Consider the following 25,171-nt stretch of genomic DNA (forward strand, 5'->3'; position numbering starts at 1 on the left):
TATCACTTTTAACTTCTCTCTTTTGAAGTTGTAATATTCATTTTTTTACTTATAGACATAAAATGTTTTCTACATTACAGATATTAAATCTTTAGTTGTTTATAGTGAAATCGTGTTTTCTAATTTGGTGCTCTTTTTAAATGCTGTTATTGTGGGGTTTGTTGTTTTGTTTTGACATCGAGAAGAGTATAAAATACGCATGCAAATCTCTCAATCTTTTCTTATCCGGTTTCTGGCTTTGCTATAATGATTACTTAGTCCCGCCTTCTTTACCCTCAATATTATAAGAGCAATCATTTCCTCACTGTAATTTGAACTGTCTGATTTATATCATTGATCCATTTGAAACCTATTTTATGGTATTAAGGAAAAAATAAGCTTGGTTCTTATCATGTATGTCTCACCCTCTAATTAATGAATTTGAGATTCTAAAAATAGCCACTTCAGAAAGTCATGCTTACCTACTGAAGGATACAGTTGAACTACATCTAAAGAAATTAGCAATTAGGTCAGTATTTGTAGTTAGAACTAATATTCCTGAGTCTATATGTACCTTCTTAATTGAGACTTGGTTACAGTTTGATCCCAGTTCAGATCACTTTATCTATTCATCATCTTTATAAACCTGAAAGTGAAAGGACGCGCAGTAAAATGCTAATAGGTATTTCTCATGGGTGGATTTTTGAGTGCTCTTCATATTTTTTCTGTTTTCAACACTTTCTTCAAATAATACACATAAGTTTAAAATCAGAAATCCCCTTTCCCTCACAATACTTTATTGAGAATATACAATATCACTCTTAAAAAGTGTTGAAAATGAAGGAAAGAATAAGGACAAAAACTTCTGCAATAATTGAAAGACAGAGGCAGACAAAATAATTTTGGTTGTTAAAGTAAGGCAGAGAGTGCTCAGGTACAGATGGGGGAGTAGATGTGGAAGCTGTTTTTCACGGCGGAAATACCTGAAAGATCAAAGAGCGAGATTAGAAGGAAAAAGAACTCCAGATACAGTTGATCCTCATTATTCGCAGATCCTCTATTTTTGAATCTGCCTACTCACTAAAATTTATTTGTTCTCCCCAAATCAACCATCATGGCACATGGTTATTTGCAGATATGCACAGAGTGGCACAAAATCAGAGGCCCCCAGCACTCACATACCCAGCTGAGGTTGGGCAAGATGAGGCTGTGCCTTCTTGTCTCAGCTCTCCTACTGTAAGCAAGTGTGCTTTTCAGGGTCGATCGAGTGCCTTACTTTTCACATTCTGGGGGCTTTTCTTGGTGATTTCCCTGTTCGAAATCCTGAAGCATAATGATGCAGTGCTGCCTCGTGTTCCTAGGCATAAGAAGGCTGTGATGTACTTACAGAGGAAATGAGTTGTCGGCCATGAGTTCAATGTTGAAATGAATCATCAATATAAATTAAATAAGATGTCTTTAAACAGAAATATACATAAAAAAGGTTAGGCACTGATCAGTTGACAAAAATGCAGGGAACAGAAGCATGAAGGGACCCAGCCGTACATTTTCCCTAGGAGCAATGGTGCAGCACTCACTAGTTCAGTGTTTGCAGCAATTACATAGACCGTGACTACCACAAAAAACAAGAAACAACTGTAAGTGATTGGAATGTTATCTGCCGAATGCAGCAGATCTCAACCCTGGCCACACAACAGAATCCCCTGGAGAGAGAGCATTTTTAAAAATGCAGATACCTCGGTCCACCCCAGGCCAAGGAGAAAGGAACCTGGGGAAGCTAATGCCTCTGCACTGCTGTTTTTAAATCTCTTGAGGTAATTCCAGAAATTTTTCTTTTCTACCAAAATTATAGCTCAGAAACGTGGAAGCTGTTGGATGGGAGGCTCTTTTTGGAAAGATCTTTTAAAATGAGTACATCAGCTGGGATGCTTGTCTTTCCTTTTTCCTGCTTCCTGGGATGCAGTAATGGTGGATGAGCCCTCCTAGCTGTCTTGGCTCATGAGGCAATCTTAGAAATGGCAAGCACATGCTGAGAATGATGGAGAAACATGCTAAGGGCGGAAGGAGCCATGTCCCTTATCACGGGGGAGCTACATTGACAAGTCCTCGTATTATGTATCTCTGTACCTCTCTCATATGGGAGGTAGAGAAATCGTTATGCAGTAAGCCACTGTTGCCTGTTACCTGTAGCCAAACTAAATCCTCAACCTTCCACCTCTAATCCTCACAGCCTCCTAACCGTTACCTGCCTTGAGACCATTATAACTAATTTCATTATGCCCTTAATACCTGTTTACTGCTAGTCACCCCAAGAATCCCAAGACTATGACATTATTCTGTTGTCCACACTCTAAAACCAAATGACACTGTTCCAAGCTATTTCTGACCCTTCTCTGACTCCCGAAACCCTTGCACTGTGCACCTGGGACGTCAGCCAGCAAAATCCCTTACGGCCTCAATCTCTTCTCTGCACATTCCTTTTCCTCGCTTGTTCCTGCTGTGAGCTGGCTCACACCAGAGGACAGTTCTTCCTTTGAGCTTCATTCAAGCACTGGCTGTGCTCTCTTCTACTCTCCTCCCGCCTGGTTCTGAAGGTGGAGCAGGTGTCCTTTGGCTTCTTTTTCACCTTCTAGATAATTATTATTCCTCCTCCCAAAAAGCACCCAGTGCCGACTCTCTGGTCATTAGACTATGCCACTCATTCATTATCCTGCCTGGCATAGTCCTTCTCCAACTCCACCCCATTCCATAAAGTTTTCATCTCCCGGCTCACTGTTACCCTCTCAACACTTCTCCTGTTATTATTATTTGCAATTTCAATATCCATCAAATGTCCTAGTCTGCTTGCAACAATTCCAGAATTAACATATAGTTTAAGAAATTATTTTCAATGTTCTTTTAATCTCATAATTATACCAGGTTGGTGACATATTTTTTGATCACCTTACACATGGATGTTCCTTCCAAATCTCTGGGCTCTTAGTTCCTGGATGTTCTCATCTCAAATAATCAGATGTCTTTATTCCTTCACTCCTTCTGTCGTACTCGAGACCAGTGACTCTAAGTCTGTGCTCCGTGGATCCCTGGGGTCCCTGAGACACTTTCAGAGGGTGAGGGAAAACTCATTTTTATAATAATATAAAGAAATTATTTCTCTTTTTAACTCTCAGTTTTTCACAAGTCTACAGTGGAGTTTTCCAGAGCTAATCACATCATGTGATCCAGAAGCAGATACGCAAATCCAGCTGTCTTCTAATAAGCCAAACATTCAAGAGATTTGTAAAAACATAAAACAATGACATTCTTCTCACTATTTTTTTTCTTTTGGAAAATATAGTAATTTTTATCAAAGAATTATGATATCATATATCATGCTATCATGGGTTTACTGCTGTTATTTTTAAATAAACCTATAAATGAATATTAAAAAAATCCTCAGTTCTAATTTTGAGTATGTTAAATATTTATATAAAACAGAGTTTTGTGAGCACTCAATAATTTTTAAGAGTGCAAAGCGTTTTCAAGCAAAAAAAGTTTTAGAACCACTGCCCTAGATTTTGTTATTAGCAATAATGTCAATGCCTCGATAACCTCAGTTTCAAGGATCCCACTCTTAGAGCATTGGGTTCGATCTTACCAGCTAGAGCTCCACTCCAACAGTCTCTCACGCCATCAGAATCTAAAATCCTTTGTAACTACGTCTCCTAAGTCTCATTTCCTCATAAGCCTCTTTACTCTGCAATCAGTCCCCCGCATACAACCTCATCTCATATTCTCTTCCCCTGTCATCTCACAATGCAACAACCACAATCTGGTCAATCCAGCTTTCCATTTTTCCATACTTCGTTGTGTGCAGCTGAACCAAGCCGGGAGAAACGGAGTCTCTTACTTTAAATGCAGAGTCATGACGATCAAGGGGACCCTGTAGGCTCTTTCTACAATTTCTCCTTCTACCCCTTTCTGCCCTCATTCTCCTAGATGAAAATTTCATACCCTCTTTTCTCTCCTCTAACTTCCAACACCCTCTTCATCCATATTTATTCTCAGCTGTTAACCTTGCTACCTATTTCACAAAGAAGGCAGAAGCAGCCAAAGAATCAGTAGAATAATATATTCAAAGTGCTGTTAACCCAGGACTGCATGTACAGCAAACTTATTTTGCAAGAATGAACGTCAAAAAAGACATATTTCAGGCAAACAAAAATTGAGAAAACATTAAGATATACCGAAAACAGGGAAAAAAAAAAAAAACAGACAGACACAGAAGAAAGGCTTGAACAGCTTGATGGGCTAGAAAGGACCAAAAAAAAGTAAACATATGCATAAATATAAAGAAAAATTGGGTGTAGAAAACAGTAATCTTCAGTTTTAATTTTTCCATACTGTCTCAAAATAAGAGAAACAGGATGCATTGCTTCTAAATCAGTAAAAGAGAGGGAGGAACAATCAATTAAAAATAAATCAAGAAGGGAGAAAATTTAAAAGAAATATAATAGAGATATAAAGTACATACTAATTATTATAAACAAATCTGAACACTTCAATAATCACAATTAATATAGATTAAAGACTTCAGATAATAAAAGACAATGATTCTTAGGCTATGAATAAAAATTCACTATATTCTACTTATAAGAAGTATTCGAAAAAATAAGGCTGCAAAATGTTTGAAAATATCAAGATGAAAAATTACATGCCAGGCTAGTATTAAACAAAAGAAACATTTATGTTATCGAGTATCATAAAAAAATTCTGTAAGCCAAAAGCAATGCCAGAAATAAAGAGCCTTTACTACATAAAGGCTCAATTCATAAAATTTAGAACAAACACTAGATTATATGCACCTAATAATGTGCATATGCATCTAATGACATATACCTTTTATAGTAATTGAAAGAGTAGAAAAAACTCATATGGATACACGTTTTGAATATGAAAATTGTCAAGCTAGATACTGCAGGCATTTTTAGAACATCATACGCAAACAGTGAAGAGTATCCATTATTTTACATGACACATGCAGCATTTACGAAAATTTACCAGATACCAGTCCATATCCAGGCAGAGAGACGTGCATTTCACAAAATGGGTGCCACACAGTCCATAGTTTCTGACTGCAATGTACTGAAGATAAAAAGTGACAAGAGATCACTTAGAGAAATCCTCTGAAGACAAGAATTAATACTCATGGTTGTATATGAGATCACACTGGAAGTCAGAAAATACTTATAAGGGATAATGGAAAAACTACTTATTAAAATGTCTGGACACAAGCAATATGGTTTCAGAGGTAAATCAATTACCTTAAATTAACACGGTAAAAATAATAATATTTTTAAATGAGAATGAAAAACAAAACAAAGTAGCTCTTGACATCCAGGAGCTGGCCTGTCATCATTAGCCAGGCCTGGTGTCCTCCTGTTGAACATAAGTAATTTCAAAAGACAAAGCAACCCTGTGATTATAATGGATCAAGACAAAAACAAGACCACTCTGTAATCATGTCTTTCACAAAAAAATACATAAACACCTTCCAAACCATAGAATACTACACATCGCTCTCTCCCAGCTAAGAGAAGTGATGGCTACTTCTTTACCAATTACAGCTTCAGCCTCTCTCTACTCTTCCCTCCTTCTAGATAAGACTTATTCAGATATCCAATCATAGAATTACCCCCACTTCCTGATAGCAGCTAATTCAGAGCAAAGTTGTCCTATTTAAATTCCTCTTACTGTAATAGCCAATAAATCCAGTTTGTTCCTGGTAGTTTTTGGCTGGCGGACATTGACAAAAAAATAATGGGGTATATAATTAAAGATACAAAACACAACAACAGCAAATTAGAGAAAATAAAATAGAATGAAGGAAATATATAAGATCAGGAGCCAAAGTTATACAATAGCAAATAAGCATAAAATAGTAGGCAGGGACAAAAAAAGCTGAAAGTTAGTCTTTGAAAGACTTCTATAAAAGGCGATTTAATTTATGGCCCATTATTTTTTGTCAATGTCTACCAGCCAAAAACCACCAGGAATGAACAGAAATAAGGCTCACAAACTCAATATTAACGATGAAAAAAAGGCGTAAGGTGTAAAGCAGAACGCATTATGAGCAAGTTTAGGTCAATAAATGTGAGAAATTAAAAGAAAAAGGCAAATCATTTAAAAATATAACTTGCCAAAATAGACTTCAAAATAAATACATGAGCTAAATAAAACAAGCATATAACCATCAAATAAATTGTACATGAAGTTAAAACGTTATCACAAATGAAACACAATGGCCAGTTATTTTACAGATGAGTTCTAATAAACATTCAATCTTACGCAAACTCTTCTAGAGAGTATAAAAATAGAACATCCTTAACTTATTTTATGTGACAAGTATACCGACTTTAAAATTAGACTAGTATGAAAAAATCACAATTACAAATGCTGATATAAATATCTTAAGTTAATTATTAACAAACTCAATCCAGCAACATATACAAATATAATGAATCATTGCCAGGCTGGTTTTATCATAGCAAATCAAGTTTGGTTTAATCTCAAAAGAAAAAAAAATACTTTTACATAATACACCACATTAACAGATAAGGTAAAGAAATATAGGACTATTACAATAAATGCAGGAACAGCATTGAATAAATCTCAGCATGCACTGATGATAAAAAGTTACTTATCAAATATTCCAAATAGGAATAGAGGGAATACCACATCCTGATAAGGTCAATCTATGATACAGCATCCATCTGCTCAGTGGTGAAATGAAGAAGCAATCCATTCACATTAGGAACAGTACAACACTCACGATTACCAAATCCATTCAGTACTTTACAAGGAGGCCCTAACAAATGCAGTAAGAATATTAAACAGTTGTAAGATTAGAAGGAAGGAAATATAATTCTCATTAGTTACAGATTACAAAACCACCTACGTATTTTGAAAGAATTTACAGGCAAATTATTAAATTATTAAGAGGATTTAATAAGGTCCCTGATACAATATAAATATACAAAAGTCAATCATATTTTCTATAGACTAGTAACAGAACATATAATTAAAAATAAATATTATCTGCTGTAATAACAATATACAAAGTGCTCAGACTTAAATCTATCAAAGGATTAACAAGAATTATATAAAAAGAGAGACATATCATGCTCATGAATAGAGACTAATTAATGTAAAGAAGTCAATTCTCCCAAAATTGATGTAATGCACTTACAGTTAGCATGTATTGTTCTTTGTTTGCTTTGAGGAACTGTGCAAACTAATTCTAAAATGCATATGGAAGAACAAAGGCTTAAGAAGGTCTAAGACAAAATGAGGTAAAACAGAAGAAAAGAGATTTGCCTGGCCAGATTTCAAAAAAGACTATATCACAAAAAGACTATCACAAAAAGACTACAGTATTTAAGACAATGTGGTATTGTCATTGGCGTAAACAAATTTGCCAGAATAGAGAGCTCAGAAAGAGACTCACACAAAATATAAGGACCTGATAGGCGGTAGAGACGGCATTGCAGGTTAGTGGGAAAGAAAAGGTTATTCAATCTTTTCAGTCTCGGACAACAGGTTATCCACACAGAAGAAACAACTATCTCAGAATAAATACAATTAATATAAGGCAGATTAAATATTTAAATATAAAAGACAAAATGTGTGGCAGACAGACTCTAAACTGACTCCCAATTCTTACATCTGCTGGTATTCATTCCCTTGTGTAATCCCTTCCCCTTGGGTGGGTGGGACCTGTGACCTGCTTCTAACCACAGTTGATCGGGCGTCACTTCCATGATATGCTACGTTGTTAGCAGTGTCTCTATCGATTGATTCTCTCTCATCCCGGCTTTCTGGAAATAAACTGCCACATAAAGAAGCCCACATGGCAAGTGACTGAGGGTGATCCTCAGCCACCAACCAGAAAAGAACTGAGGCTTTTAGTTCAACAACCCACAAGGAACCAAATCTTGCCAACAACCACAGAACTTGGAAGAGGATGCTTCTCCAGGTGAGTCTCAGGTGAGATCCCAGTCCTAGCCAGCAACTGATTGTAGCTATGCTTATGAAAGACCCTGACCAGAGGACCCAGGTAAGCCCTGCCTGGATTCCCAACCCACAGAAACTCTGAGATAACAAATGTGTGTTAAGTCATTAAGTTTGTGGTAATACTGTTATGCAGCAATAAATAACAAATACAAAAATTAAAATGCTTAGAAGAGAATAGAGGAGAACATTTTTAGTGCCAGGACTTTGGGAAAGATTCTTTAATAAGTTGCAAAAAAAACCCCATAAATAAAAGGAAAACACTGACATATTCACTTACATTCAAATTAAGAACATCTGTGTGTCAAAATATACCACAAAAGTCATAGTACAAAGACCATGTAAATATAAGCCAAAAACTATTCACAATACACATAACCAAAAAATGGTTAGTATTATTACTATATGGTAAACTTCAATGAATCAATTAAAAAATGAACCCGAGAAAAATGGATAAAAAAACATGAACATAGATTTCATTTCACAAAAGAAACACAAATGGAAAAAATACGGACTACTATATACGTGTGTGTGTGCGCACACAGTTGTGTATATGCTATGTGTCATTAATAATCAGAGAACTGCAAATGAAAACAAAAATGTGACACTCTTCTACCCTACCAGACAGGAAAATATTAAAAAGTCTGAAAATGTCAAGTGCAGGAGAAAATCTGGAGCAACAGAAACTTTTCTATAATGGTTAGAATGTCAATTTGTAGAGGCAATCTAGAAAAATAGTAATTTGGCATTGTCTAAAATAGTTGAGGATGTGCTTTCTGCCCTAGATATACATACAAGGAAGGAGGGTCGTTGGGGATGGGTGGGAAGGTTCTGGGTACAAACAAAACACAGTAACAAAATTCTTGTATATGTGCATTACAGAACATATATAAGAATTTTTATATACAACGCTTGAATTTGCAAAAATTAGAAATATTCCCGAAATCCATTGACAGGATAACAGATAGATAATGGTATGTTCAGATAACGGCCTATTCATATAGCGGAACACAACAAGTTGAAAATAAGTGATCTTCACCTACAAATATCAACACGCAGTAGACAGACAAAAGAAAAGCAAGCTGCACAGAATACATGCAGTATGTTAAGGCTTACACAAAGTTGGAAAACATGCAAAAATACACAATATGTTGATAAGGAGAGAGACATATGTGGAGGAGCTATAAAGAAAAGTAAGAGAATAAAACACAAAATTCAGGAAGGACGTTTCCTCTGGGATGGCTGGTGGGAGAGGAGGATGTGACAATGGAAGGTCAGATGGGAGGCTTAACTACTAGTATTAATTGTGCATTTCTTAGAGTGGATGGTAGGTATACTCATGTTCATGTTATTAATATATTTTATATCATACATGCTTTGTACCATATTGTAGACTTTGTGAGTATATGAATTTGAAGTCCCAGCTCTAGCCACAGAAACTTATCAGTATCATAGAGGAGGGCTTCTGATTTCCCAGTTGGGTCAACACATCTCTTCAGTGTCAACATATTGCTGTAACTTATTTTGCATATCCACTGCACCTAGAGTCTGATAAGTGGGGGCAGTAGAGCTGGCATATTCGAAGATCAACACAATAGTGTTTTCTAATTCACATACAGTGAACCATAGCAAAGGAGTGGACAGCAACATGCAAGGGAAAACTAATCACAGAAAAGGAATTCCTCTCTATCAAGAGCATGAACCCTACTATCATAGGTCTATGGCACTTGGTCCCAACGCAGAGGTGCATGTTCTCTTGCACTCCTTGCTGGAAGGCTGAGTTTCTGGCTGGAGGCTCTGGAATTTGCTCCTAGGTCCCAATCTATAGTTGTGAAAGAGAGAAAGCATCCAAACTTACAAAGCACCAACCAGAGGATAATGTACCCCAACGCAAAGAATATGTGTGAATGACAAGTGAAATAAAAGCAAAAGTTATTCTATGTAGACTAGGTAATTTTATATTAATATAATCCTTTGTTATGTGTGGTGTCAAGGTGAATAATTATTATATATACACATATAAGTGTAATTTAGACATGCTACTTCTGATTGATTTCCACTTATTCCATCCCAGCCAGTGAAGTAAATGCAGTGTTCACACATAGTCTTAGAGACCCCCAACTTTTATGCATATTTCATGATAAATAAGTGGAAAACATTAAAATAGGTAAAACACAATAGTTACAATGTAGAAGATCACAATGACATATCTACTGAATGATGGTATGAACACAAAGTTATGCTTACTCTTATAAAAATGGCATTTGTAACATGGAATGAAATTTCGAGTAATAGCATCATACTTGAATTGAAAAAGTTTTATATCGCAATAAAAGTCAGAAGTCAATATGATATACTCTGGAAAAACTCAAAACATGGCTCTAGAAATGATGAAGACTGAAACTGAAGTAAGTGCAAGTTTGAATAAAATTTTTCTTGAAATATGAACATACAAAAGCATTTCCCAATATATTAATTGTATAATTGTGATTTTACGTGTTTGTGCAACTCAACATATTAAATAATAGAATAGACGTCTGGTCTATATGTCTTAACTATGTATGCTCAAGTTATCTGAAAATATTTTTAATATCTTGTCATTGAGAAAATGGTGCATCACATTATACATGGGTTTGCCTTTCCTTGGGGCACATACAATAAAAGGATCAAAGTTAGCATATCTCTGCACTCCCTCTCTCTCTCTGGGTATATATATCCAATAAGACTAGAGAATTGGAGGTGAACACAAAGAGGAAACAAGTACTGTTCTATTCATTTTCACACGTGGTTTTATTTAATCCTTGCATCAACTTTGAGAATTTCACAGATGGGAAAATGGAGATTTAAAATGAAGAAACTTGCTTAAGACCTCACAGCAGGTCAGTATCTACTGACCTAGGGATTTTTATTATTCTATCTAATTTCAAAGCTCATATCATATACAAAAATGTTGTAAATATAACATTTTTAATAGAAATCTCCTCTTTTGAATTAAGCCAGGAACTGGGGGGTACAAACAAGACTTGTGAAAAACCCACCAGTGCAGTCTGTTGGTTAGAGAAAACCTTATGCTCTTATGGTAATGGGATTCTGCGAAGTTTTTATGTGTGTATACAAGCATGTACCTTTCTGCTCGTGTTCCACAAATGCGGTATTTTAGATAGTCTTATAATGAATGTTGGATAAAAGATAACTGACTGTGTATAATTTCAGTTTATTTTGGTAAATCTACAGAAATAACCACCTGTTCATCAGCACACATAAACCAACTGTTAACTGTGCCATGTTTTGGTTAGCATTGAATTAGCCAGGGCGCTCAGGTTAGTGTTTGAAAATGAGAAGCAAAAACCACCTATTTTGCTTGTGTGGCCTTAATTTTTATTAACTGCATTCTTTATATGCATTTATCTTTTCATGGGTATCTTAGGAAAGCAATTGCACCACTTCTTGGCTGTATTATATGTTCTCATACAGATAAATAAATCCTCCTTCAAAGTTTTGTGAAATATTGCATTAAGGCATCAAATTAAAATGGCTTGATAAGTTATAACAGCCATATTTTAAAATTCCAACAACTTTAAACAAATCTACAACAAAATTAATCTTTTGGAACAAGATAAAGGAATAAATGAATACATAATTAAAACAATAAATAAATAAATACCAATAAAATTGGGATGTAACCTCTCATTGCAGCACAACATGGTTTTAGAACATTATTTGCATTACACAAGGAATAAGATAAGTGTCTTATGCATTTTTCAGAGATAGGTGCCATGTTTTTTTTTGTAGGGAAGGATGTACCAAGCTAATATCTATTGCCAATCTTATTCTTTTTTTTTCCTTCTCCCCAGAGCCCCAGTACATGGTTGTATATCTTAATTGTAAGTCCTTTTAGTTCTTCTATGTGAGCCACTGCCACAGCATGGCAACTGACAGGTGGATGGTGTAGTTCTGCAACTGGGGAGCAAACCTGGGCCATGGAAGCAGGGAGAGCACCAAACTTTAACCACTAGGCCAGTAGGGCAGGCTTGAAAGGTGCCAGATTTTAATGCAGGGATTAGAATACATTGCTCATTTACTAAATGAGGAAAGTGACAGTGATGGGAGCTGAGCTGACTTCCAAAAAGAGGAATGGAGAACTTCACGGATGTCAAATGAGCAAGAACATTTGCTTTCTTAAGTCATTAAAAATCTATATATCCTAAGTTTGGAAATAGAGAGAAAGACAACATATGGGAAAACACCACATATCTAGGACATTTGAAAATTTGAGACACGTAGGTGAAATTCAATACCAGTGTTAATATGCTTCAAATAAAAATTACATTTCATCTCAAGAGAGTAAGAGTAATACAGAAATAGTTTAAAGAAATAAAATGGAAAGAGCAATTGCAATGTACTATGAAAAAGATTTGCTCAGATTATAATTTATCCTTTTTTTCCCTAAAGTTTTAACTACATCAGACTTCAAAGAGATTCTTAAATAGCCCATACAATAATTAACACAATTGTCAGAGGAATGATTTTCCTTGTGCACCTTAGTTTCTGTGTTCAGCTTTAGGTTCAGAGTACCTTCCTTCCTTCCTTCCATCCATCCATCCATCCTTCCTTCCTTCCCTCTTTGCTACCTTCCCTTCCTTCCTTCCGGTATTATTTACACGGTAGAGAAAAGAAAAACAGATTGTTTTATTCCTAAAATGATTCTATTTGAATATATTTGACTGCTAGTCACAGATTTGACAAGAATATTCACTTCCCACTTGGTGCAGGCTCCTTTGTGCTAGGAACATCGTGAAATGCAGAGTATGTCTCTTTATAGTCCCCGCTAGACCGTTAGTTCCATGGAGGCAGGGCTCAAGTGTGTTTTATTCACCAGTACATTCCCAGAATTGATAGCAGTGCCTGGTAATGTGGATGGAGGTACTTAGATGGGGGAGGGAGAGGAAAAGAAGATGTCCTTGGCCAGGTGGAGTCCACAAGAAACATATCGAGTTATCCTCCTTACTGTTATTCCTAGCAATGACCAGCATGCACACCAGACCGCAGTCACACATTCTTTCCTCTTCAGGCATCCCTGGATATTCAACTACAGAGCAAACTTCTTTGTTATAAATGTGCTGGGGTAGTTGAGTGACTGGAAATGGGGAGAGAGCAAGCATGTACTTTTGTTTTGTTCTGTTCTATTTGCACTTGCCTTTTGGAAAGGCTACTTATTAACGGATGTCCTATGACAACTAGTGAGTCAAAGACTAATTAAGGAAAACACAGGTGGTGATCTCTATCCAAATTTTCCAATAACTCCCTCTAACTTGATAAACTACTTCCTTTCCTCATAACCACCATTTCAGAAAGAAACCACATCTACCGCAGAACAGATAACAGTTCTCAGTGCCTTTCCCGGTTATCGCTACCTGGAATGCCCCTCCTCTCCTTCTCTTCTTCATGAATTCCTGGCTAGTTTTAAAGTCTGGAGAGCTTTTAGGGTCTCCAGTAGGGTCTCCAGAGTCTCTCCAAGTCAACTAGCTTTTGTGTCCTTCCTTCATGCTAATCAATACCTTGACAGCAGATACTCAAAAAGTATGGTGAATAAGTGAAATGACACATGAACTGTAAGTCCACTCAAAATTCCTTCACAAAAACATATTCCCTATAGAGGTAATATGGACTTCAAATTTATCTGTAAAATAAGTGTCATGTAGTGCTGTAGTGAGGATTGTAATGAATACACGAAAACCTTATGGTTCAATGTTTAGCACATATTAAATGACTAATTCATGATAGATCCTTAACCTTCTTTAACAAAAGTTTTCACTCCCAGCCCTGTGCATAATCTACTTAGAATGCCTTAAGTAACCTGCAAGAACCTTCTTTTTAGTGATATCATGCTTGAATGAAGATCTTACCAGCGGCAGGAGGGGCAGCTGTAGAGCACTGATGCATAGGACAGGGACGTTCTTACCATTTAATAGGCTGGGATGATGCATGTAGAAGAGTAAAATGGACTGAGTCCAAGTCACAGACAGGACTTGGAATTAAGTTAGGGAAGCAGAGGCAAGGCTTGCCCATCACCAAAGGGTGCAAGACTAGTGGCTGAAATTGTGGGACTGTGTATCAATATTCAACTTATCCTGCATTTCCCAACTTCTGCCTTTCCAGCTCCACACAAAATCCCCACAGTTACTCGAAGACCTAAAGAGGGCTATTAAAAATTATCCCAACCATAGACAAGTTGCATTTTGCTTCTTATTTATTTATTAAAGACTTCTGTTACACATGGAGTTCCAATAAACTAGCTTATGATTTTCAGTCTGTTTTCTTTGCTGCATAACTAGATAGGGGTGAAAGAAAACAAAACAAAAAAATCCCATGGTTGGAAGCCTTAGCTGAACCAATCTTTGGAATTACCATCAATTAAACATGTATGTGTTACTTGGACTAAATAAAACATAAGTTCATATAAATTATAGCTCAAGCATCTACAAATCAATCAGAGAATATAAGAACCTATTGTTTGAAGTTTCTATCATCCTTTGCGCAAAATTTCAGTCATTTTGTTCTTAAAATATTATTTGGATTTTTCTGCCAACATTAAGGGAAATAATGAAACCAGTTGAGTGCTGGAAAAATTAACGTAGCAGCTATTTTTAGATATATTATAGACATACTTTGGTGAAGATTTGAATGAGCAGTAAAATAGCTCACATGTTAAATTCCTTGATAGATCTTAGACTGTCAGGTGCCCTTACCTCTGGAAGTGGTGTTATAACATATTGCCTTCTATTGCAATTTTTTCCTAAATTATCAGTGAATATTTTTCTAATTATGATACGAGCTAATCAAGCTAATCAAACATAGCAATTTCAAAACCATTGTTCATGTTTATTCACTTATAGATAACTGAATGTGATATACTTTATATATCAAGAATGGCTAGGATCCTTGATGATGTACCCAAAACTCTGCAGATAAATGATGCTAATCCAAAGTAAGTGACAGAGAGGAGGGGTGGCATTTCTACAGAAGAGGAATTTTTAAGACATGCTAGTGTGTGGGGGGGAGGTTGTTTTGAATGCGGTTGCTGAGGATGGTATGGCAGGTCCTCTGCCACATCTGGGAATTTGACATTCTTGCCAGGTATTCACTAATTCTTCTGTTTGTCTAAAAAGACAGCCAACCAAATGTCTAATATTTGGGGTCTAGGCCTAACATGTGCGAATTCTTGTGTCAGATCCTTAAAATTTGTGCCTCTTTGGGTTTCTATAAATTAAACTGAAGCATATTCATAGATTTACCTTCTTTTTCCTGAACAGATTCTCCCATTTCCTATCCTGAAATTTTCATTACAGTAATTTCAAGTCTCTGGTTATAGACTAATTCATCCTAAATGAGTAATTCGCTTTATTTCAAACTTTTGAAAACCAGATTAACTATTACCACTACATTTATTTATGTTACTTTTGTCAGCAAAATTAACATATTCTTTCAAAATTTCGGGATTTATATGCTATTACTTTAATAACAGCTTTTATCCCAATTAAGCCTAAGTTTGGGTAAGTTAATGAAGATAGAGATTGATTTTACAGAGAGGATGTTTTATAAGTGTTTCTTTTAGAAGTGTCACATAGTGATAATCGTTCTTTCATTTTCAAGATGATAAGAATAAAACTAAGTGTAGAGGCTATTTGAAGTTTTCCTAAGCTAACACCCTAAGAATGCAGGACCTGGATGTTGTGGGAGTCAGTCGGGTTAGGTATTGAGATTATAAGGTAGGAGGTCCGGAGCATGAAGATATGCATGCATATCCAATGGATGAGTCATCCTTCACCCATACATATCATTCTCACAGGGGAATCTGCAAATAGAAGTCTTCCCCCTCCAGGAACCTTTCCCTGGGGTTGAGAGTCGGGGAGTAGAGATGGAAACGCACCTTGGCATTGCTACGTAGTGGTGAAAGTTAGGATATACCGTGAAGATGATTTTGTTTGCGTGTCCCGTTATTTAGCTATCCAAAACATGGTCCCATATTGTTCCGATATTCATTCACAGAATTCCTATCTCTCTCATTTTCCCCATCTCTCCCCCGATTCCTCCATATACTCAACCTGGCTCCCTTCTGCCTGCGGGTGTTTCTGTACAACATTAAAAGAAAGGCAGTGGTAGTTCCTACTCTTTCTTGTTTCCTGCACACATCTGTAATTCTTACCTCGATCAGACCTAATGCTACTGCCAACCCTAAGCCTTTTTATTTGATCTAATTCAAGACCACACATCCTGGGAATTGAAAGCCAACACTGAGACTCTGCCCAATAATGGAAATAGTATAATCATCCATGAAGCGATCTTACATGCTTGTTGATAACCCTGAGATAGAAAGAACAATCTTCCTTGAGAAGAATAGTGTAGATTCAGGTCTTCAGTTGCCCTCTCAATCTATATTAACAGAATATGATTTTCATTAATTCTGACATCACAGGGAGGAAGCAGTGAGAACTTTGGGAAGGAAGCAGATATTGGGGGGCAGAGGAGCAGCCTGCATTCACACTCTGATGGGAGAAAAATGACAACCAAGTGAGGTGCAGCTGCAATGTAACATATCCACAGCTTTATCACTTTGGAGGCACATTTTGACATAATAACAAACTGCTGAGAAAGAACCACTTTTATCTAGGTCAGCATGACAGACTCCCAAGTGTCAGAGAGTGTGGGGGAACCACACTCTGAAGCATCAGAAAGAAGACTGCAATCTGTACGGGGATTTTCATCAAGTCTCAGCACTGCCTGATAGTTTTCATCCAATACATTGTAATTACTCCACTGGCTTATAATGGCATAGCATTTGGATTTCAGAGCCTACCAAAATAAAATGAACCACATTTTATGACTCCATTTATAATAAGATGCAGATGGTAAAGGAAACAGATGCCTCTGACATCATCTCCCATTTGCCTTCAACTTTTGCAGACACTGGCAGTCTGTAAACTCATTCAAAGGGATGCAAGATAAGTCAGGCAGTTTTCCAACTCTGTTTCCAGTCCACAGAAACACTGGCAGCAGTGGCACTGCTTTCTTTGAGTCATACAGTGACAATTCCTCAAAAAGAAATTTGATTCTAAGTCTGTGTCAGGCTTTACTGCAAAATTAATCATCCAGGAAAAAAAATCCCCACAAATATTGGGAGTTTAGCAATTAGCAGCTACTGATTGTTTTGCATGACAGTGACAGAAAGGACAGGGTGGGAGTGCTGTGATTGTGAACAGCTGTAGCTTCAAGGAGGCAAAAAAGAGAAGGGAGAGTTTTAAACAGACAAGCAGGTCTAAAGTATTCTACCGGCCCTTGGCACCCAGCTCGTTCAAAGACTGATTCCTTATTAGTTCTAAACAAAAACTTTAAGAAGGCTTTTCAGGTTACTGTTTCTGACTCAAAAAAACATATTCATTCTGTATTTCCAGCTGTTTTTCCAGAAGAAATCCTATATTCTGATAGGAGCTTTCACCATTTCCCAGCGATATCACCAACATTACCTACAGGAAAATAAATTCTTTTTTTGGTGTGAAGATAAATGTGTTAGAAGACCTTTTAAAAAAGATAAGGAACTTTTGTAGTCCATCTTGAAAGCAAAAGATGCTTGAGTAAAGCAACAATCAAGGCCTTTAGCAGTGGTTGAGGTTCCAAGATACATCAGCACGGTTACAGATGGAGGAGAGTTAGACAAAAACCTTTAAAACCTTCCCATCTCCCCGACTCCCTGTGATATAACTTCATCTACAACTCTGTAGCAGACACATTTTAGCAGAAAAAATTTGAGAAATGAAGGCAAGAGAAGTGGTGACATAAAAATAAATCTTGCTAGACAACTATGGTACCCACTTTTAAAACAATCTCTCTGTGCAAGTAGCAGACAGAAAACATACAGACCCCCCTACCCACCCACACATACACACACACAGAGTACAAGAATAAACAAACTCTTCTAATTCATATCCACAAGTTGGGTCAGAAAGTATTAGTGCAAATTTCTGCTGACCTGCAGCATCTAGTCCACAAACTTTGGATATCCTAGATGATCCATCAGTGTCCAGCAGATGCTTTCAATGAGTTTAACTTCATCTCTAGGCAAGTTTTGTTTCCAAACATTAATATTAGTTGGTGATATTTCCCCTTCATAGGGAAGATAGAAAAGGTTCGTGGAGGTGGCAAACAATATTTGGTTTAAACTAGCAGGAGACAAAGGAATTCCAAGAAAGGCAAAAATCCTTTCAGTGGTTTTCTGAGGAAAATGCACAATATCTTCAAACTTGATCAGCTGGTAGCTGGCAGGCAGCAAATCCGTATTTATTCTTAGGGCCGCTGCTGTGTTTGCAAGCCACAAATGAGCCAACAGGGAGACTGCACTTGACGTGGATTTTGATAATTCTTTCCTCAATGATTCATACTCCAAAGCATAGCCCGAATTTAAGTTACATTTGCCTTTACCTCCCTCTATTTTAAACAATTTAGCTAAGTGCCCTGGTACATTCTTCAAAGAGTAAAGACTTGGTTTACTACTGTACAGCATTGAATAAATCCATGCCCGAGGGTCCCTCACTATGTACAATGCCCTCATGGAAGCTCCTAAAACTTCCTGAAAAAAATGAAGCTTTAAGGTCCAGCTCCCGCTGCTTAAACTGAGCACAGGCCGTGCACTTGGGTAATAGACCAGGTGTCTCCTCAAAGCCCTAATGTATTCAGCATCTCTATCAAAGGCGCCTTTCATTCTACTTCTTTGTTCTGGCAAAGACTCTCTCCTTTTCAGTTTTCTTTTTTTGTCCTTATTCATTGTAAAATATTGGGCCAGTTTAGCCCTACTAGGTTCATGCAGATGGATGTTCTGCAAATGTAATTTTGTGTCTTGGACTAAGGACTGCAACCAGCCTCGGAGTAAACGGAAATGCATGGTGCGGATATCCGATGCCTTCCATTCACAGGCATCCACAAATGAGTCGATTTCAAATTCAGTTTCAGGGATATCAATGTAGGCTGTAGGAACCCTGATGTAGAGAAAATCGCTACTGTTGAAAAAAAGTTGTTTGAGAATTTCAGCTCCTGAACCAGGAAGTGAGGTAATGACAACATCGGGAAGATCAATGTGGTGCCCTTCGGAAGATGAAGACTTCGCGCTTGCCTCGGCCTCTGTCCTTGCCCATTTTGCACAGATGGGCTGAGTGCAAGTGCTCCACACATCCAGCAGCTCAATAAACCACAAGGCAATAACAAGTATTAGGATCCACCGCATTAGCTTTCTAAAAGAAAGGTAAAACCGCCACTGAAAAGTTAAAATCACCAAGCTAATGCACAAAATCAACCCAACTGCTATGTTAAATTTAAATCCAAAGGGGAAAATAACTCTATCATGTCTTCTGGGCTTTACTATTGCTTGAGTGCCCAAACCAAATCTGGTTATTTGGCCCTGATCAGCCACATTGGCAAAGCCACCAAATCCCAGATAATCAAATCTTGTCTTCAGGTTATGGTAGTCAGTTACAATGGAAACCACCTGTTCAGTATTATTGACACTGAGAGAAATCTGAAGTCCAGAATCAGAATTATCAATAAATCTGCAGCTGGAAACATTGACATATGGCCCATAAAAGACATAAGCAATTCTTGTGATTCTGGATTCCATCTGAAATGTAACATTAACAAACTGAGTCCACCTTTTTTTAAATTCAGCTGCTTGCTCTGCTTCCTGGATACTAGCAATGGGGCTATTGCCATGATGATCAAACCAAAACATTTTATAGTGTGCATCCCACACATCCATCATGGCGCCATTATACCTGCTCATAAACCTATACGGGATGTACTTAAAATCAATATCCAAATTATGAAAGAAGGCACTGACAGATTCTATCGGGGAATCTTCTTGCTTCTCAATGTGATCAACAACTAGCAAAGTTTGAGAATTTAAGAGAAGTAAAGCACGATATACACTTTTCAGCTTCATTGCTGAAGAATACGCAGACACTGCTTCCCCACTCACAAATATCATTTCTCCATGTTGAGAGGCAGTGATGATTTCCCCAGCTGCGTCACCAACCTCCTCACCGGTCCACTTAAGCCACTGTGCACATTCTCCCAGCTGACCTTCCCAGGGATTATTACACTGGCTTGTAGGTGACGGAGCAAACACCAGCACATTGTTAAGGTGGCTCAACTTGGGTCCATAGAGAGCTTCAGAAACAAATACCTGCCCATTGGGGGCAAAAGTAAACGAGTTCTGATCTGGATGTTCATGTCCTGGGTTAAAGCTCCTCCACCCATCAATCCAGGAGTACGGCTGAAAGTGAACTATGTCATACACAGCTCGCCCCCCTAACTTCCCAGATTTAAAAGACACAAAGGTATTGGTCTGTGTATTTGGCAACCCAGCCCCATAAGTGACGACACCCCAGTTAGGGAATATGTGCATTTTTGCAGTACCGTATTCAGCAGGAGGCTGTGGGGTGAGCTGGGGATCATACCAGATGTATTCAGTGTGAAGAGTACTCCACCTCTGTGCAGTGGAGGGGACCATAGGTCCATCTTTAGGTCGGTGCCTTCTAATTTGCTGGGCTAACCAGTTTCCAGCCCCATTCTTTAAGATGAACTTATCCAAAAAAACTAACTGGCTCTCTGGACCATAAAACCAATTATAATTAGAATCTGCTATACCCACAGTTCTTTGGAAGCCTGGTAACAGGGTGGCATAATAGAACCAAAAGTGCATTTTTAACCAGTTATTATCCAAGTTGTTGATATTAAAATGGCGCTGGGCCAGAAAAACATACTGTGTGACTGATTTTGCTGTGTAGCTTCCATAGGCCACACCTTCATCCAAAGAACCATCCACAATATGATTCAATAGAAACATCGTCTTTTCCATCACATCTACTACAACCTGTTTCCACAGATTTACTTTAGACCCTTTATCGACCCCAGTCACCAAGGCCCCAGTGAGTAATGCTATCATATTAGTAGCTTGGTGGTTATGGAGAAGTTGTTTGCCCCATGAGCGGACCTTGGAATACTCATACATTTCCTCAGTAATAATCCATATTTTTTCCAGGTATTTCTGTCTTCGATGACCATCTAATAAGTTATATAAAAAGTCAAAGGCAGTGGCAAAACCTGTTAAGGAATGGCCAACTGGAACCTCATCCCCGGGTGCATTCTCAACTAGCCAGTCTTTGTAGCCAACCATCCTGTCCATATATTCCAAGACAAATTCAAAGGCAACTTTGTCTTCCGGGCATAACAAACAGTACAGTGCTAAAGGAGGCAGATTGTTACCATAAATTTCATTCCACTTGGCAGCAAAATCAGCATGCTTGGGTGGAGGTAGGTAGTATGTTGGGTTGGACAGCATAACTGTCACTGCGTTTCTGATAGCTCTGAAAAGGTGCAAATGGCTTGTGCGAGACTTTTGTCTCATTGCTTGGATTTCTCCTGCATCAAAATATAAACTTGGACGAAGCAGACTTTTCTTCAGCTTTTGGTTGGGTCTGAAATCTTGCACTTTCTGTGTCTTAAACTGATCTATATCATCTGTGAAAACTGCCCAATCAGAGTAATTGCTCACAGATTCCTCAAAAGTAGAGAAAGCAAACATCGCTAATACTAAAAATAAGAAATGTCCTGTAAACATTAACGCCATGATCCATCAGGGAGTTCCTTTCCTTAGGCATACATGTCAAACACAGTGCTCAATGTGTTTCCCATCTGTTAGTAGAAAACATACATTTAAGGCCTTGATAAAACCAAGATTGTAAATCGTATATGCTGTGCAATCCAGCTGACATTCGGCTCATTCAAACCAAGTACAGTTGCCAAAAAGAGAAAATTTATACTGTGTATCTGTGTCCCTGACACAGTTTTGCTTCCCATAAAACTTCAAGGAATGTTAAAACCTCTAATTTTTCTGTATCAGGCAGTAAACAGTGGTATAAAGTTAAACATACTATGAATTCAGGATTTCCTTCTTTTACATAAATCTATCTAACATGAAGTGTCAAAACACACATTTGTTAAAAAAATAAAAAAGAAAAGAAAAAGAAAAAGCACTCCAAAATCCAAATTAAGTCATTCCTAGCATAGGAGGCCATCCCCGATGACAAAATCACCATACGTGTACGACACCTTTGCGTGTCTGCCCAGAGAAGTTGATGAAGTACTCAAACTCTTGGTGTGAACTCAGTTGTTATTCCTCTCAACTTTTTACACTTGTTGCTTTGAGAAGTTTTTCTTCCTCCATTTTTTGAAAGAAAAACATCCTCAAAAAGTGTTCAAAGTCCTACTTGGTTTTAAAAAACTCAAAATTCCTGTCCTCATTTCAAATCTGTCTTTTTCAGGCTTGCTTAATCATCAGCCTATTACGACCCAGAGAAAGCATTTCCATGTCTTCATTTATCAGCTTCGTCTGTCCAACTATAAAAATTTAATCTCTTCAGCCACCCAGGTACTTCTCTTCCAATCATGAAGCAACCACCGACTGGGTGAGAAAACTCCCCTTTCACCAACAGAGACGTCTCTTTTTCTGTTCCTTTTTCATGACACTCCTTTCTGGGGGAAAAATAAAACAAAGAAATTCTCTGAGGCTACAGGTATGCTGAGAGTGGAGATACACTGATGATTTCAATGTTCTACAATCTCTTGATAAAAATTTTAGAATCATCATAAAATCTGTTAAGTACACTCTCAGCGCAAGCGACTGTTTTTCTTACCATACTTTTAAATGCACATATTAGGATAACAATGAATGTTGGCAGACGACAAGCAGCTACAAGACACAACTTTCTCGACAGACAGTATTTATATTCTGCCGAGGGCTTGCGTTAGTTATTTAAACATGTTTTGTTCAAACGCAGTTAACACAAAGGTGAGTCCTGCTATCATGCTTGTTTCGGTCACAAAGGGCTCCGGGACTAAAAAGCAAAAGTTGAAAGGATTCTTTTTGACGCCGGTTGAGGGTTTAGCTTTCACGGGATCAGAAGGTGTCTTTGTAAAGGGAACGGCTGAGACCAGACGCTCTTCGCAAAGGAGAAATCAAGACAATGTGTGGGAGCAAGGGAGAGCAGTTCCCGCTCCGATCTCTCACCTGTAGCCTCCTTTTCCATCCTGACAGAAGCCACCAGAGGGAGCTCAGACCCAGACTTAAGGCGCAGCCTCGCCTTTTCCCGTCTCCGGTTTTGAAGAACCTAACCAAGTTTCAGTCTTGGACAAGTCTCCTCTCTGTAGGAAACATTAACGCTAGGAGTTTCCTGATCCGCCCCGCCTGTTGCATTTTTTTATTCCTACGAACATGCGGCCCCCATCCTCCGCTTCCCACCCCCGACCTCTGGCTGTGGTTTGGGGACAAGAGACCCCTAAATGGCCAAGTCCGCTTACCTTCGGCAGATCCGGACGGGGTCTCCGGCAGCGTTGGGCCCCAATGAAGCGGAGATGGAGAGTTCGAGAAAACTGCTGTGCACTGGAAGCCGGGCCCGCGCGGTCCCCCGCAGGGCTGCCCGCGCCCCCAGCCCGGCGGTCCCCGCGCTCCAACAGGCTGCGGCCCCGCGCTCGGCGCCCGCCCCGCGCTGCCCAGACACGCCCGCCCTCGGGGAACGCCGGACGCTCCCCGGCAGCCCGGGACCGCCGGAGGCCGACCCGCGCGCGGCGGGCGCTCTCGGGGGCGTCGCGTCTAGCGGAGCGCCGGCGTCCCCAGGCCGCGATGCCGCCGCGGCCGCCGCTCCTCCCTGCCAGCTCCGGCCGTGCGGCACGGGGAGGGCGAGAGACGGCGACGCGGGCCGGGGGCGGGGCGGGAACGAGCCGGGGGCGGGGCCGGGGCGGGGCCTCGGGGCCTGGGAGGGCGAAGGACGGAGACGCGTGCGGTGGGAGGGGCGAGAACCAGGGGGCGTGGTTGGGGCAGGACCTCGGGTAGGAGGCGGGGCCTCGGGGTAGCGGGGCGGGAGGGGAGAGAAGGGGACAGGGAGGTGGCAGCCTGGGCTTCGGGGTAGGGGTCGTGGCGGGAGCGGGATCCAGCACCCGCCGGATCCTAACGCGAGTGCCCTCGCGGGTGTTCCCGGCTGCAGTGGTGGCCGCGCGCTCCGGGACCAGCGGAGCCCGAGGAGAAGGAATTTGGGAGCGCGAGTGTCTGAAGACCTAGCCCGGAGGGCGGAGTCCTCCTGATATTCACCCTTTGGTTATGGGGAGAGCTCTGCTGTCACAGGGCCAGGGGGTGGGAGGAAGACAGAGAAGGTTCTGGGCATGATTACAAATGATGGGAGAAGCGGGGGCGGGCGGGATGACGCTGTGGGGTGTCGGGAATCACCCTTTAGGAAGAGCAAGGGCTGAGGAGGGAGGGAATGAGAGGCAGCCTGGCTGAAGTTGCTGTCATTTAGAAAAGCAAAATCAATATACCAGGTTAATATGAGAATGACTTCAGGAGCGCAGATGCTAAAGATCGGGGGAAAACACAGAAGACTAATCGGCTTTATTGATTGGAATAATTTCTCCAGCAGTTTAAATATGAGAAGGTATGGGACAAATAGATGGAAGGAACCTCTTTCTTATTAAAGAGTTGGAAACTGGAATTCAGTAAAGACCCACAGGCAGAAGAATGTGCCTGTTACTCTGACACGTGTGTGCAGTTCCAGGATTTGGAAATCGCAGACCAGCTGTGAATCCTGTTGTAGTCGACATACTGAACTCACAGATCTGCGATTACACTTCTGCATGGCGTGAGCCAACCCAGGGTCTGACCTCAACTATTACAAATAACTTAGTAATAATAAGAATATAGTAAAATGTTATGTGTGGCAAATGAACAAGCCCATCCCCATTTGGGGATTGGTGAAGTGTTCAGTTTCCTCCTACTCCATCCCACTTTGGTAAAATGGACAGATGTAGCCATTAAAAAATGAGTGTCTTTCTTAGATCGCTTCCCTGTAAAGCCAAACAGTAGACCATGGCTAGCAGAAAAAATTTCAAACCATTTACCTTGGAGGTGAAATGTGACCTCTACCTCCTCATCACTCTTCTATTGTGTCCCTTTGGGAGCCCTACCCCAGTCCAAATGGCCAAACTTGCTTTTGCCATGGCACTTCCATAACTATGCTTATCTTATTCCTTCTCGCACAATGTCCTC

General features: G+C 39.3%; 1 protein-coding gene across 4 annotated transcripts; it reads right to left on the reverse strand.

The window, feature by feature from the left end:
- Positions 1–740: 740 nt before the first annotated feature.
- On the reverse strand, positions 741–23,791 carry DSEL (dermatan sulfate epimerase like). 4 transcript variants are annotated; one of them, XM_070627842.1, is made up of 3 exons: positions 23,434–23,791; positions 18,056–22,608; positions 741–962 (listed from the first exon to the last, which is right to left on the reverse strand). In XM_070627842.1, exon 2 carries the CDS (start codon positions 21,701–21,703, stop codon positions 18,065–18,067), a length of 3,639 nt encoding a protein of 1,212 aa, XP_070483943.1. In that variant the 5' UTR covers positions 21,704–22,608; positions 23,434–23,791; the 3' UTR covers positions 741–962; positions 18,056–18,064. The 4 variants fall into 4 exon arrangements, with proteins under 4 accessions (XP_070483943.1, XP_070483942.1, XP_070483944.1 ...); XM_070627841.1 differs by lacking the exon at positions 741–962 and adding an exon at positions 6,496–9,850; XM_070627843.1 differs by lacking the exon at positions 741–962 and adding an exon at positions 23,144–23,277 and having other exon boundaries at positions 14,261–22,608; positions 23,434–23,569.
- Positions 23,792–25,171: the final 1,380 nt, after the last annotated feature.

The sequence above is a fragment of the Equus przewalskii genome, chromosome 7 (genome assembly GCF_037783145.1).
Source record: "Equus przewalskii isolate Varuska chromosome 7, EquPr2, whole genome shotgun sequence".
Taxonomy (NCBI): Eukaryota; Metazoa; Chordata; class Mammalia; order Perissodactyla; family Equidae; genus Equus; species Equus przewalskii.